This window comes from Haliotis cracherodii, unplaced genomic scaffold (assembly GCF_022045235.1).
Source record: "Haliotis cracherodii isolate W230 unplaced genomic scaffold, xgHalCrac1.p SCAF_2, whole genome shotgun sequence".
In the NCBI taxonomy this organism is placed as follows: domain Eukaryota; kingdom Metazoa; phylum Mollusca; class Gastropoda; order Lepetellida; family Haliotidae; genus Haliotis; species Haliotis cracherodii.
Window position 1 is genome coordinate 1,663,262 of NW_027266275.1, and position 15,138 is coordinate 1,678,399.

At 44.8% G+C, this 15,138-nt stretch overlaps 1 protein-coding gene across 1 annotated transcript; it reads right to left on the reverse strand.

Moving 5' to 3' along the window:
- Nucleotides 1-108: 108 nt before the first annotated feature.
- LOC139468801 (chitinase-3-like protein 1) lies at nucleotides 109-10,851 on the reverse strand. The gene is made up of 10 exons (XM_071250939.1): nucleotides 10,791-10,851; nucleotides 7,632-7,859; nucleotides 7,300-7,473; nucleotides 6,535-6,776; nucleotides 4,955-5,079; nucleotides 4,278-4,392; nucleotides 2,774-2,959; nucleotides 2,188-2,319; nucleotides 815-1,427; nucleotides 109-290 (listed from the first exon to the last, which is right to left on the reverse strand). The coding sequence occupies exons 1-10, from the start codon at nucleotides 10,849-10,851 to the stop codon at nucleotides 109-111; spliced, it is 2,058 nt and encodes a 685-aa protein (XP_071107040.1).
- Nucleotides 10,852-15,138: the final 4,287 nt, after the last annotated feature.

Sequence of the window (15,138 nt, forward strand, 5' to 3'; positions counted from 1 at the left end):
TGAAACGTTATAGCAAATACAAGACTTTTTTTCAAAAAGAAACATTCCACAGTTTGCCACAGGTTTTATTGTTACGAATGGTAAACTCCATAGCGCAGGGCGAATTGGTCAAGGGCAGCTGGACACTGCCCACTCCCAGTTGCACGTGCTGTGGGCGAGGTCAAACACGAGGGGTGCGGGGCAGCTGTAGGTGTAGACCTTTCCCTGTACACAACGGTAGAACACAGCGCAGTCCACGTCGCTCCGACGCCAGTCTGCCGACGTCCCCGACACACACTCAGATACAATATCTGTAGAAAACATGTGATATTTATTTTGCTGAAATGAAGTTATTGTACGAGTCGATAGATAAAACAGAATTTGCAATAATTTTTGCCCATGAAAATATATATATATTACAGTTAGGTTATGTATGTCATACACATGCTTATACTTGTACAGAAGACCCGTGAAGAAACACAAACACACACATTCACACACACAAACACACACGCACAGACACACACATCACATACACATACATACACACACATACACACACACGCACAGAAAAAGACAAACAACACGCACAGACACACACACACTTTACAAACACCACACACAGATACATTGCACATATACACATACACACGCACGCACGCACGCACCCACGCACCTCATACACACGCACAGTCACACACATACACCACATACACACAAAAACACACACCACACGCACCGACATACACACACACTATACAAACACAGACACACACACACGAGCACACACAAACACACAAACACACATGCAAACACGCACGCACATACTACCTACCATTATAATTGCCTGCTGTTGTTGTCAGTGATGTTGGGTCAGTTGTGGCTGAAGTAGAGGTCGTAGCAGATGTAGTCGTTGGAGATGTTGTTGTGGTAGGAGATGTCGTAGCAGATGTAGTCGTAGGAGATATTGTGGTCGGTGATGTAGTAGCAGATGTGGTTGTCGGGGATGTCGTAACGGATGTGGTTGTAGGGGATGTGGTTGGGGATGTCGTAGCAGATGTGGTTGTAGGGGATGTCGTAGCAGATGTGGTTGTTGGGGATGTCGTAGCAGATGTGGTTGTAGGGGATGTCGTAACTGATGTAGTTGGGGATGTCGTAGCAGATGTGGTTGTTGGGGATGTCGTAGCAGATGTGGTTGTTGGGGATGTCGTAAGAGATGAGGTTGTTCGGGATGTTGTAGCAGATATGGTTGTTGGAGATGTCGTAGCAGATGTAACAGTAGGGGATGCAGCAGGTGTAGTGGTTGGCGAAGTAGATTGGCATGTCAAAGCTGCATGAAGTTGTGACACCAGTGGGTATTCCTGGCCACAGAATCCTCCTGTAAAATCATCCATGTCCAGAGACCAGATCATAGCACCGCCGTAGCCGTTGTCTTTGATGTACTTGAGCTGGTCGGGAGAAAATGTGAAGAGATGGAACGCCGCTGCATTCGGGTAACGTCCGACAGGAAACTCACATAACTAAATACTGGTCACAACGCCGTTTAACCATACTCAGTCATTGGAAAGGATACACATCTGTAGTTTAAACAGAGGACTGATGGGTAATATATACGAGGGGTGGCTGAAAAGTTTTGACACTCACTACGAAGGACGTATGGTACACCTCTACAGTGTGCGCGTATAAAGTACAACATTCACCATGCTGATCAGCTGCATGTGGACCAAATACAGTACCAGGCAGCATAGGTCCGCAGGCATCAAAGAGGACATGGCGTCAACTTTATAGATTGATACTCCTTGTTAGGAGTTGTAAGTGGAGTTTAAGAGGGGAAGCGAGATTCTTGAAGATGGTATCCCTGAATTATGCCACCCATCACCCTCGAGTATCCAGCGTACGTTATCACCATTGTACATCCATACATACCCGGAACGTAGCCGTCACTCACTCGTTTGGGAAGTGAAGTCCCTATTTTCACCTGTCCTGTGACTTGCGTGGCACAGAGCCTAGCTTACGTGGGTTATTTATTGCATGGTTCTCTATAGCGTTATGGTAGAACATGGTTTAGGGTATCTGTTATAGAAGACATAATATAGAAACGGTTTACGTTCGTCAATACTCTGATTCTTCTTCAACCTAAGACCATGCAAGCAGAGACATCGGGTGTGGGTAAAACCAGTGGACAGGCTATGTGAGAAATGAGAATACCTTTAGACGGTAGCTTTCCACGTCATCGTAGCCCACCCACTCGGTGTGTCCGTTCCTCCGGCCGTACGCGTAGGGGACACCCATAGACTCCAGGCGAACTGTGCTGAAGCCACCATCAAGCAGCTGGCATATCTGACAACAGCGTGTAACAGGCAGGTAGTGCAGGTCTCGGTACAATTCAAATACAGTTTCATTTGCACCAAGCATTCACCTCAACCTTACTGTACAGTCGCACATCAGCATCTCCTTCACACTGTGGATACTCATAGTTGTGTTTGTTTTTTGTTTAACGCCGTACTCAGCAATATTCCACCTACATGTATATGACGGCGGTCTGTAAATAATCGTGTCTGGACCAGACCAAACAGTGATTGATGTCATGAGCATCGATCTATGCAACTGGAATACGATGACATGCATCAACCAATCAGCGATCCCGATCCTGTTACTCGCCTCGTACAACAAGCATTGGTTGCTGAAGACGTATTCTAACCCGGATCTTCACACTCATGCTCATGGTACCATAGCATTAGACACCGTAACAAAAAACATTCATTCAGAGCAGGACAATGTACTTCCGACATACCTCATAGTAGCTAAGCGTGCCCGTCGAGCGGGTATAGAGCCCAGCGGATCCTGCTGCATTGAAGGGAGACCTGCTAGATGTTTGGGACGGATCTGACAGACGGAAGTGTCTCCCGTAGGTGGGCATTCCCATCAGCAGCTTCTTGGGATCTGCTCCCTGGTCCCGCCAGTACCGCATGGCATAGTCCTGTCAACATTCAACACACCCCGTGACAATGACACTGTGCCAGTACCGCATGGCATAGTCCTGTCAACATTCAACACACCCCGAGATAATGACACTGTGTCAGTACCGCATGGCATAGTCCTGTCAACATTCAACACCCCCGAGATAATGACACTGTGTCAGTACCGCATGGCATAGTCCTGTCAACATTCAACACCCCCCGAGACAATGACACTGTGCCAGTACCGCATGGCATAGTCCTGTCAACATTCAACACCCCCGAGATAATGACACTGTGTCAGTACCGCATGGCATAGTCCTGTCAACATTCAACAACCCCGAGACAATGACACTGTGTCAGTACCGCATGGCATAGTCCTGTCAACATTCAACACCCCCGAGACAATGACACTGTGTCAGTACCGCATGGCATAGTCCTGTCAACATTCAACACCCCCCGAGACAATGACACTGTGCCAGTACCGCATGGCATAGTCCTGTCAACATTCAACAACCCCGAGATAATGACACTGTGTCAGTACCGCATGGCATAGTCCTGTCAACATTCAACAACCCCGAGACAATGAAACTGTGTCAGTACCGCATGGCATAGTCCTGTCAACATTCAACACCCCCGAGACAATGACACTGTGTCAGTACCGCATGGCATAGTCCTGTCAACATTCAACACACCCCGTGACAATGACACTGTGCCAGTACCGCATGGCATAGTCCTGTCAACATTCAACACACCCCGAGATAATGACACTGTGTCAGTACCGCATGGCATAGTCCTGTCAACATTCAACACCCCCGAGATAATGACACTGTGTCAGTACCGCATGGCATAGTCCTGTCAACATTCAACACCCCCCGAGACAATGACACTGTGCCAGTACCGCATGGCATAGTCCTGTCAACATTCAACACCCCCGAGATAATGACACTGTGTCAGTACCGCATGGCATAGTCCTGTCAACATTCAACAACCCCGAGACAATGACACTGTGTCAGTACCGCATGGCATAGTCCTGTCAACATTCAACACCCCCGAGACAATGACACTGTGTCAGTACCGCATGGCATAGTCCTGTCAACATTCAACACCCCCCGAGACAATGGCACTGTGTTAGTACGGCTTGGCTTAGGCCTGTCAACATTTTAAGGCAGTTTAATCTATTGATAAGCAATGATTGTAACTGTTTTGCATGGTGCTGGTGAGATTCAGTAGAAGTTTATTGCAGTGCATATTGACAATGATTAGTTGTCAGGATTGTCACTACGATTTAATATAAGCAGTGGTGAGGCAGTTATCTTATTTAGAGGTGGGGGGACGCACCGTGTAGTAGATGGCGCTGTTGGGGTTGTAGAGCGGGGTGTGGTGGTCCACCTGACGGGGGAACGTCCAGGCTCCCTGAAAGTCGTATGTCATGATGCTCAGGAAGTCCACGTAGCTGAAACAGCGACAACACATGTCAACACGTGACTTCACGTGACAACCCATGACTACACCTGACAACACGTAGATACTGCTCTATTCACATCACAGTGTCCCGTGAAGATCCGGGTTAGAAAAGGTCTTCAGCAACCCATGCTTGTCGTAAGAGGCGACTAACGGGATCCGGTGGTCAGGCTCGCTGATTTGGTTGATGCATGCCATTGAATACCAAATGCGTAGATCGATGCTGGTGATATCAATACCTGGATTGTCTAGTCCAGATTCGATTATTTACAGATCGCCGTCATATATCTGAATACTGCTGAATACAGCGTTGAACATCAGACAGACAGACAAACAAACAAAACACATCACAGTGACGACACGGATACACCCCGGTCATAATACCTTGCCATACGACCTTGTGTAATACCCTATCAGCCAACATGAAAAAAACTATTTCGTTAATCAATGACAAATATCGTATGTCAGACATACTTAGACAACAGAGGTATAGTGTATGGTGTTACAAGCTGACCTAGACAACAGAGGTATAGTGTATGGTGTTACCAGCTGACCTTGACAACAGAGGTATGCTGTACGAGCCGTCGACGATGGGCTGACCGGCAGACACCGCGGCGGCAAGTATGAGGCGCTTCCGGTCCCCAGTTAGAACTTCTTGATCAAACTTGGTACGTAGAGTCTTAAAGAATAAATGCACTTCATTTAACATTCAGTCTTCGCCAGCAGTTCAATACCCATCTTCCCGAGGGAAGGGACGATAAATGTCCAGTTTCCACCCTTCTCGAATTAGGCCGGAATTATGGTGTTATATTTTGGCTGGACTAACAAGTCTACGCAAATTCAAATCAAAATCGCGTTACGAAATCAACATTCGTTCAGTAAACAACATGGCGACTGCCTTGCAGATTTGGTTCGACTATAGGATTAACAGAATGATGTGATGTACTTCGCGAGGTAGCCCGTTTTATCACAATAAAGGCCTTGATTATCGATCAGATCGTCTTGACTGGGCGCCGCCACTTTTTGTAAGCAGATGGTGACATAGAAGGGACATAACTCGTTATCACCATTGATGGCCACGAAATTCCAGCCTAGTTCGGCAAATGTTGAAGCTGAACTTTTGCAGTCAGTTAACTTTCTTTTGGAAAGATGTTCTATAGCATACATCTATAGCATACATCTATAGCATACATCTATAGCATACATCTATAGCATAAATCTATAGCTGTTCCTGGTCCGTGTGAGAAAGATGAACAACGGCAAATACCAACTTGTGTTATGTTATGATAAAAAAAAAACCATCTGATTCTGGCAAGATAGACACAATTTTATGGATAACAACTTCTTTAATACTGTAAAAAGCGACGTTTCGGTATAGATCCTTATACCGTTGTCAAGCAAGACTGAAAGAGGGACATAGTGCAGAATATATATAGCAAGTGGAGGATTAACAGTAGAGGATCAACAGTAACAAAAAGGGCATAATTGAGTGGGATAACATAGGTAGGTGTGACAACGAGGATGATGCTATCACAACACGATGGACAGAAAACATATAGCTAGAAGCCAATGGGGCATGAAGCCAATAAACAAGTGATTATTGTTTGATGAGTTCATAGTAGGCGGATGGGATGAAATAGCCTTGATCTCTGTTGATTGATGGCTTGTGGCGGCGAATGTGGACTGCTTCTGTTAGTTTTCTTTTGGTGAAATCATGGAGGTTGTTGGCGAGGATTTGGACGTTGTCCCAGTTGATGATGTGATTGGGACAGTTGATGATATGGTCCAAAATGGCTGATTTGCTGTCGGATTTGCTGGTGGAGGTTTTATGCTCTTTGATTCTAGTGCTGATTGGGCGGGATGTTTCACCTACGTAAGATTGCCCACAGTTGCAGTAAATTTTGTAGACTACACCCGTAACCTCTTGGGGTTTAGATGTGTTCCTGCCGTTGGCTCTTAGCAGGGTGTTGAGGGAGTTGGAGCTGGTGAAGTGGATGTCGATGTTGTGTCTATCTTGTCATCCGCCTATCAAACAAATCTGATTCTGGCAATGTTAAAGAATATCAAGTCTACTGACAACTTTATCATAAAAAAATCATAAATATTACGTTGTTTTACTCCAAGACATACATACCTCCATCATTTTTGTGTGTTGAGTCTTGTGACCTGTCATTGACGGGTACTCCCAGTCTATGTCCAGGCCGTCCAAGCCGTTGTCGCGTATGAAGTCGATTGCGTTGACGGCAAAGGCTTGTATATCAGCTTCAGACTGGGTGATGTCTATGAAGCCCTGTATACGTTGCCAGCCTCCCAACACGGCGAGAAGCTTCAGGTCAGGGTTGATCTGTCTGAGGCCACGTAACTGCTGTAACATAGCTGCCGAAGATAAAAAAGAGAGTTAGTATGGTTTAACGCCGCTCCTGGATTAAAGAACGTCCCACTGTGCTACGGATATATAACACACACCATTGTGTTACAGACACGAAGAACACAGCATTGTGTAACAGACAAACACACCATTGTGTTACAGACATGAAGAATACAGTATTGTGTTACAGACGAACACACCATTGTGTTACAGACACGAAGAACACAGCATTGTGTAACAGACGAACACACCATTGTGTTACAGACACGAAGAACACAGCATTGTGTAACAGACGAACACACCATTGTGTTACAGACACGAAGAACACAGCATTGTGTAACAGACGAACACACCATTGTGTTACAGACACGAAGAACACCGCATTGTGTTACAGAGGAAAAACGAAGGACATACCATTGTAACCTGACAGTTTCTGTGAATCAGGCTTCTTAAGACTATCCAACACCGAGACCCCCTGTTACATGTCCCCACAACAAGGCGAGATGGGTGGTACGAGGTCCGTGTGCTTACCATAGTCGTTCCACTCTCTGTAAACAATGGTCTTGGAGCTCCCGTCGATGTCGAGGAAAGCGTAGAGGATGTGTGTGCAGAGTGTGGCGTTGATGTTGCTTGGAGTGAAACGTGCAGGAGCTGATCGGTACTGGGACCAGTTGGTGCAGTAGCACACCCGCATGTAGCTGCACTCTGTGAACAGGCAGACACTTGCAGGCATTAAGTTCACCCAGAGAGTTGCGGTTACTATAGCATAGAACAAACTTTATATTTTACTTCTCATTGTCATTTTTTTTCAATGTCAGACAGTGACGTGTTCGTACTTATGATAATACAACCAGTCGACTTACCTTCATTATTCGTGCAGGTTTTAGCCAAGAAGGTGCTGCCTTCCTTAGGGCCCGTGGCGGTGTTCACGACGTAGGTGTAGCAGCTGCTGCCACGTATCTCGGCGGCAACGCACCCGGCAGTCTCATCACAGAAGTCCTTGCAGTCTTGTGTGGAAGCCACTGTTTCAAAGTCAGCCCAGTCAGATTGATCTCCCGCCGTGTCGGCTTGTTCTGTGTAGGTGCAACCCCCTACCGACAGACAGTTTCACTACAAGGTACAGGTATATTTCATATCTGCCAGTCCAAAGACTAAGCATGAAATTGAAACGTAAAGCTAGGATGTCCTCAAATGTTGAGGAAGGTCACCCATGCTCAAATAATTTTCAAGAGTTAGAAGGGATGTTAACTGATTATAGTCAAAACACGTATGATTTGCATGTTAGTATGCTTGCCATGACTGAACGATTTTATCATGTACTTTTAGCTGAATAAGTGCAATGAAGGCTGCTTGGCTTCCTATTTCCTTACTAATCACGACAAAGCAAAACCCAATGTAAACATAACGTTTGTCATGCCCATGTATTACGACCTACATCACCCAAAGGTTTCAACATTACATACCAATGGTTTCGGAGCCTATTGTTTGCTAAATGTAATATGCTGCACAAATACTTAATTGCCTATTGTTTACATTTCCACAATCCGCTAGAGTAGAGCCATGACTGTAAACAGTATTGCACACCCCTGATTAGAACTAACACTATGTATCGCAGACCCCTGAGAAGAACTAACACCGCGTATTGCAGACCCCTGTGTAGAACCGTTTATTACAGACCCCTGAGTAGAACCAACACTCTGTGCTTCTGATCCAAGTGGTTTGGTTCTGATCCAAGTGGTTTGGCTTCTGATCCAAGTGGTTTTGGTTCTGATCCAAGTGGTTTGGGTTTCTGATCCAAGTGGTTTTGGTTCTGATCGAAGTGGTTTGGCTTCTGATCCAAGTGGTTTGGCTTCTGATCCAAGTGGTTTTGCTTCTGATCCAAGTGGTTTGTGTTTCTGATCCAAGTGGTTTAGCTTCTGATCCAAGTGGTTTGGCTTCTGATCCAAGTGGTTTAGCTTCTGATCCAAGTGGTTTGGCTTCTGATCCAAGTGGTTTGTGTTTTGATCCAAGTGGTTTGTGTTTCGGATCCAAGTGGTTTGGGTTCGGATCCAAGTGGTTTGTGTTTCGGATCCAAGTGGTTTGGCTTCTGATCCAAGTGGTTAGGCTTCTGATCCAAGTGGTTTGGGTTCTGATCCAAGTGGTTTGGGTTTCTGATCCAAGTGGTTTTGGTTCTGATCGAAGTGGTTTGGCTTCTGATCCAAGTGGTTTGGCTTCTGATCCAAGTGGTTTTGCTTCTGATCCAAGTGGTTTGTGTTTCTGATCCAAGTGGTTTAGCTTCTGATCCAAGTGGTTTGGCTTCTGATCCAAGTGGTTTAGCTTCTGATCCAAGTGGTTTGGCTTCTGATCCAAGTGGTTTGTGTTTTGATCCAAGTGGTTTGTGTTTCGGATCCAAGTGGTTTGGGTTCGGATCCAAGTGGTTTGTGTTTCGGATCCAAGTGGTTTGGCTTCTGATCCAAGTGGTTAGGCTTCTGATCCAAGTGGTTTGGGTTCTGACTCTATAACTATTTACATGGAGCAATAAAATAAGTACTTCTTCTGTAAAGTACATTGCATAAGAAAAAGAACAGTTATAGAGGTTATCATCCCAAGATCTGATCACAGCCAAGGTGGTGTGACTGTTAGCTGGCCCTGTTAGCCATGAACAAACGCATCCACTGTAGACCATGTCAGCCATGAACAAACACATCCATAGTGGATCCTGTTAGCCTTGAACAAACACATCCACAGTAGGTCCTGTTAGCCATGAACAAACACATCCACAGTAGGTCCTGTCAGCCATGAACAAACACATCCATAGTGGATCCTGTTAGCCTTGAACAAACACATCCACAGTAGGTCCTGTTAGCCATGAACAAACACATCCACAGTAGGTCCTGTTAGCCATGAACAAACACATCCATAGTGGATCCTGTTAGCCTTGAACAAACGCATCTACAATGGACCCTGTTAGCCATGAACAAACACATCCACAGTGGGTCCTGTTAGCCAGGGACCAAATACATCCACAGACGACCCTGCTAACCTTGAACAAACGCATACACAGTAGACCCTGTTAGCCTTGTTTGTTCAAGGCTAACAGGGTCTACTGTGGATGCACATCCACAGTGGACCCTGTGGGGCATGAACAAACACATTCATAGTCGACCCTGTTAGCCATAAACGAACGCATTTACTAAAGACCCTGTTAGCCTTGAACAAACGCATCCACAGAGGACCCTGTTAGCCATGAACAAACGCGTCCACAGTGGACCCTGTTTGCCATGAACAAACACATTCATAGTCGACCCTGTTTGCCATGAACAAACGCATCCACATTAGACACTGTTAGCCTCGAACAAACACATCCATAGTAGACCCTGTTAGCCTTGACCTGCCAATGGTCCCCGATAGTGCTGATCTATTCCATCACCAGTGGTTACCGAACTGGATCACCAAACGTTGCCATGTCCTAGTTACTCCACATCGAATCATGCTGGGCTTGATCTAGTCCATCAGCAGTGGTCCCGACCTAAACCATCCACAGTGGCCTTCACCTAGTTCATGGAAAGGAGACCACAGTTGACCTGGGTGATCAATATTGTGTCTGCGTTAGTCTCGACACAGTGACAGTTGATCGTAGTTGACTTCATCATCCATAGTCGCCTTGACCTTCATCCTCAACTGGGGACCTTCGTTAGTCGTGACCCAGATCATCCATAGTGGATCATTGTTAACTCCAACTTGACGTACACCATCCAAAGTGGTCTTCATATAGGTCATCCACAGTCAGATCGACAAACATTACTCGGGGTTATTCCCCATTAAAGGCTTGGGAGAAAGCCTGATATTTCATGTTTACCCGAATAAAACTGTACAAATGAGTTACTATAAAAGTAAACTTTCCCCCATGGGCCGAACGCGGGTCTATGACGGGACGAGCGAACGCTTTAACCACCAGGCTACTAGGCTACGTGACCGCGCTGGAAGTCATCAAGAGATAGATATACCATATGTGCTGGTGATTCTAAGGCGGACTACCCTACCTGAACACAGCGGGAGGAAACACAGCACAGCAACAGCGAGCACAGCAACAGCACGTGGCATCCTCATCACCACCTGGAACATCACATGAGGGTTTCAAACATGCACACAACGATACAAGAAACATTCAGAGGTCCAGTGGCGTAGCTACCACGAAGCACACAAAGCAAGTGTTTACCCTATGCAATCACTTTAAAATAAAGCATGCTCTATAATATTTTGAGTTATATACTCTTCTAAACGTGAAACGTAATACGGACATTTTTGGCCATAGAAGCATCATTAGCGGCCCAAGAGGTGCAAAATGAAGAGGTTTAATGTGTTATAGTGTCAGTGACATATTTCCCGAATCAAAGTGATCACAAGGACATGCAAACCATTAGTCGGGAAACACGTACGATTAAGTGCATTAACAAAAGGGCCCTGGAGCTGAACGTTCTGCACGTGCAGCAGCACTATTAATGTGCATGTATTAAAATGCAGGGTTTGGGATTGCCTGGCATCTGCGTCAATCGAACAGTGACAGTTCAATATCATGCCAAGATTAACAGAAGTGCAAAGAAACAGCGTCATATGCCGCTTGCAGGCAGGGGAATCCCGATCAGCTGTAGCCAGGGTTTTCAATGTAACAAGGCTATGGGATCGGTTTCAACAGCATGGGTCAACACGTGATCGGCTAAGGTCGAGAAGACCAAGAGGAACCACCCCCCCCAAGATGGCTACATCCGACTGCGCCATCTACTTGAAAGGACGACCATAGCCACTACGCAGAATCTCCGACCAGACCGTACGAAACCGTTTAAGAGCAGCAGATCTACGAGCAAAACGTCCTTTTTGACGTGTCATATTGGGCCTTATCCAGGGCAATCTTACGACTCAACGATACATCAACGAAATTATCCTACTACACGTCCGCCCAATTGCAGCCAACGGCAACAGTGTATTCCAGCAGGACAGGACCGCATACAGCACGGATCACAAGAGCCTGTCTACACATCAACAACGTTGATGTTCTGCCCTGGCCCTCCAGATCCCTGGATTCGAACCCGATAGAGAACCTGCGGGAGGACTTGGACAGACGGCGACGCCGACGTCAACCACAACCCCAGACAACAGTTGGCTTTTGCGTTTAAGGCCGAGTGGGCTACCATTCCCCAGGATGTGACTCACATACTCGTCTCTTCCATGGGCAGGAGACGTCAGGCCGCTATCGATTCCAAAGGGGGACATATGCGTTATTGATGAAAGCTGACCTTCACCTTGGACTTTTCCTATGTACCGATAACTGGGATGACTACAATCACCAAGTGCCCTCTCCACAACGTTTTGGCTCACTACCTTGTAGGGTTCCTCGCATGAATCTATTCTATTCCTCACACAAATCTCTAGATCTCTTTGCGTTTCTCTTTTGTTGACGCAAAGATACAAAGATACTGAAACTGAAAACTGGCTAGTTAAATCAACAAACCAACGTTTAAAATAGTTATTGTACTTTCAAATTTCAATATGTATATATCTAGAGTTTGAACAAAAACTATTCTATAAGACCAATATGTATGTTGAAATGTTGAGCAGATGAAAAGGTTCCAATGTGCTACCAGCAATACACCTTTAGAAGACTTTCTGTTGGCACATGGCAACTATAATTACAATTAGTACTAACTACTAAATGACTTTATCGCGCGTATCCAAACCATTGACTAAATACGTCCGTAACCCAATCACCCCTCGTAACTCAATCACCCCCGGGTCACCACTATGCACCGTGCCCGGGGAATAAGCCCGCGCGAGCATCATCCCGCCTTTTGTTAAAGCCTGTCATTCGCGCAGAGACCCTCTTCAAGTACACACGCGCTTCGCTGTATCTAATCGCTTTCCCACCCACCCACCCAGCTTGCCACTCCTTTTCTTTCCTTTTCAGCCGGATGTGTCCTCTTCACCTGGAATGCTAATCACTTCTTTTCTTCAGCGTCTTTTCTATTACAGGTACCAGCAGAGCAGATTGTATATATGTAAATAAACCTGTACATATGTAAAATAGGTTTTCAGGGCGTTTGTATATATGTACATACCTTTTAAACGATTCTGATATATGTAAATAAACATGACTTCTAAATAGCTGTATATATGTATATATACGAATACCTGTCTCAACAATAAACTATGTCGAGGTGTGCGGGGTTCTTGAGGGCTACACTGCTAGTAGCAAATTAACTTGCTTCCAAATTAATACTTGTGCTTAAGGCTACCTGCTTTTCAGCTGGAACCTTTCAGGGGTTACCTGTTTCTCAGTGGGAACCTTGTCTTTCCCGACTTTTCAGCCGGGGAATCGTAAAATAACATACGTTGGGTCAAACAATTGCCACGTATATGGGCCCGGAGGCGGAAGTCGTCTTGTCAAGCGGTATCTGACAGTTGGGTCTGCGACGGTAGTCGCACAATGGTTTTACTAATGGGGCCAGGCAGTGGGATCTGCTTTGGCCGGCTACCTGGGGCCCGGGCAGCGGTAGTCTGACTTAGGCCAGCAGCAGGAGCTGCTTTTGGCAGCGTGGGAGTTGCCAAGCAATGGTAGCGTTTAAATATGCTACCGTGGGGGGCGGACAGCGTAGCAGTCTCAGGCCAGCAGTGCTAACTGCGAATCGCCGTTGGCCACGCTAGTGGCCATGGCAACGGTAGCATTTTTGGTATACGCAACTAGCAGCTTAGTAGCCCACTGGTACCTGCACACCCTCGGCCATTTAACCCAATCTCATCTTCTGTTTTTATTATAGGCACGGGCATCCACGGCTCGGTGGTCCGTGCCTCTCCTTGGCATAGCGCGGGATAACTAGCTGACAACAGAAAGGGCGGGCTTTGTCTTGCATGTTTAGGCTCAAGGATGTCACTGATTTCGTATTGTCTACAGCTTTTTGTCGTTTTTTGTTGCTGTTGTTTATGAAACTATTATGGTTCGTGTATTTATTTCAACGAATTCACTTCCATATCTATTTTGCGTTTATGAAGTTATGCGTTTATCTACGGTTTTCAAAATTTGCGTATATTCGTAATTATTAACGTTGGAAATAAATAAGACTTAAGTCATGCACAAGTTTAACTGTAATGGAAAATGTATTGACAAAGTATTGACGTAACTATATGAATAGTTCATAGTTATATGTTATATTGTTTATACAATTTAAGAAATAAACGAGTGGAAATTGTTTATCGTACAATACAACACTGCAGGGAGAATGCGCCATGAGGGGCGCATCAGCATACCCCTTAGTATTCCGATTCTTAACGTAGATGCAGTCGGCAGAAACAAATAGGCTTCAAATATGACGAATACATTATTTTCTCTTGGTTTAGGTTTGATTGTGAATTTCAGGTTGTTGGTAATACGGAATGGTTCGGAATATATCTAAAGATTGTCATACACATCATGGTATTCTGCGTTGTCGAGTTACACAAAACTTCTTTGTTAATAAATTCTTGTTAAGTCTACTTTTAAAAGAAATATGCTTACATATTAAGAACTGGTAAACGGGAAATACAGGAATAGGGAGGAGAGCGGCCATCGAGAAGACACTGAGGTATTGTCCATCATGCAACTTACACGTAATTGAATATGAAATTCATTTTGTATTGATTTGTCTCGCGTTTATAATTATTCGTTCAAAATATTCCCCATTCTACAGTTTCCATACTATTTCTAATCGAAAGAAAGTATGATAACAATGTTGCAGTCCTCTGAAGTGAACGTTCTAAAACATTTAACAATGTTGCAGTCCTCTGAAGTGAACGTTCTAAAACATTTAACAAACTACATTAAAGATGCCGTCAATCTAGTATATTCACAAGTGCAAATATTTGCTGATGAAGCATGTTCAAAATGTCTTCTTTGTGTTAATTTGACATCGGCCTAAAACATTAATACTGACATAGATGATTGATTGATTGAGGCAAGTGGTCGATGTCACCAACCTTTGATTGCATATACGATTGTCACTAGAAATGAATATAGCTGAAATAGAGGACTATTCAATACCGCTTCACGAGATATACTCCCTTCATCATTGTAAACTCTAGTCATTTCATTGATACATATTTTGAATCATTTCATGTTTCATAACCGGCCATTCTGCCGCTCACTGTTTAAAATTGTACCTATCGACAGATCATTAGGATTCTTATATTGATATGGACCGTGAAATATTTCATATATTTTTTTTTTAACAAATCGACTAAGCTGTAGAACAAGTTTCTCTTTTCTAGTTGCCAGTGGGGAGTCTTGAACAAAAACGCGATTAACACATTGATATCTAGGATGCAGTCTAAAACGAAAAAATACAACATTACCTTCAGTTAGTG

What these genes read in the sequence shown, in the direction of transcription:
- LOC139468801 (XM_071250939.1), bottom strand. Translation starts at nt 10,851, where the DNA reads ATGCCACGTGCTGTTGCTGTGCTCGCTGTTGCTGTGCTGTGTTTCCTC. An exon ending in CAGAGAGTGGAACGACTATG is followed by an intron (nt 6,777 to 7,299) that starts GTAAGCACACGG and finishes TATCTTCGGCAG; the next exon opens with CTATGTTACAGCAGTTACGT. An exon ending in ACAGCGCCATCTACTACACG is followed by an intron (nt 2,960 to 4,277) that starts GTGCGTCCCCCC and finishes GAATGTTGACAG; the next exon opens with GACTATGCCATGCGGTACTG.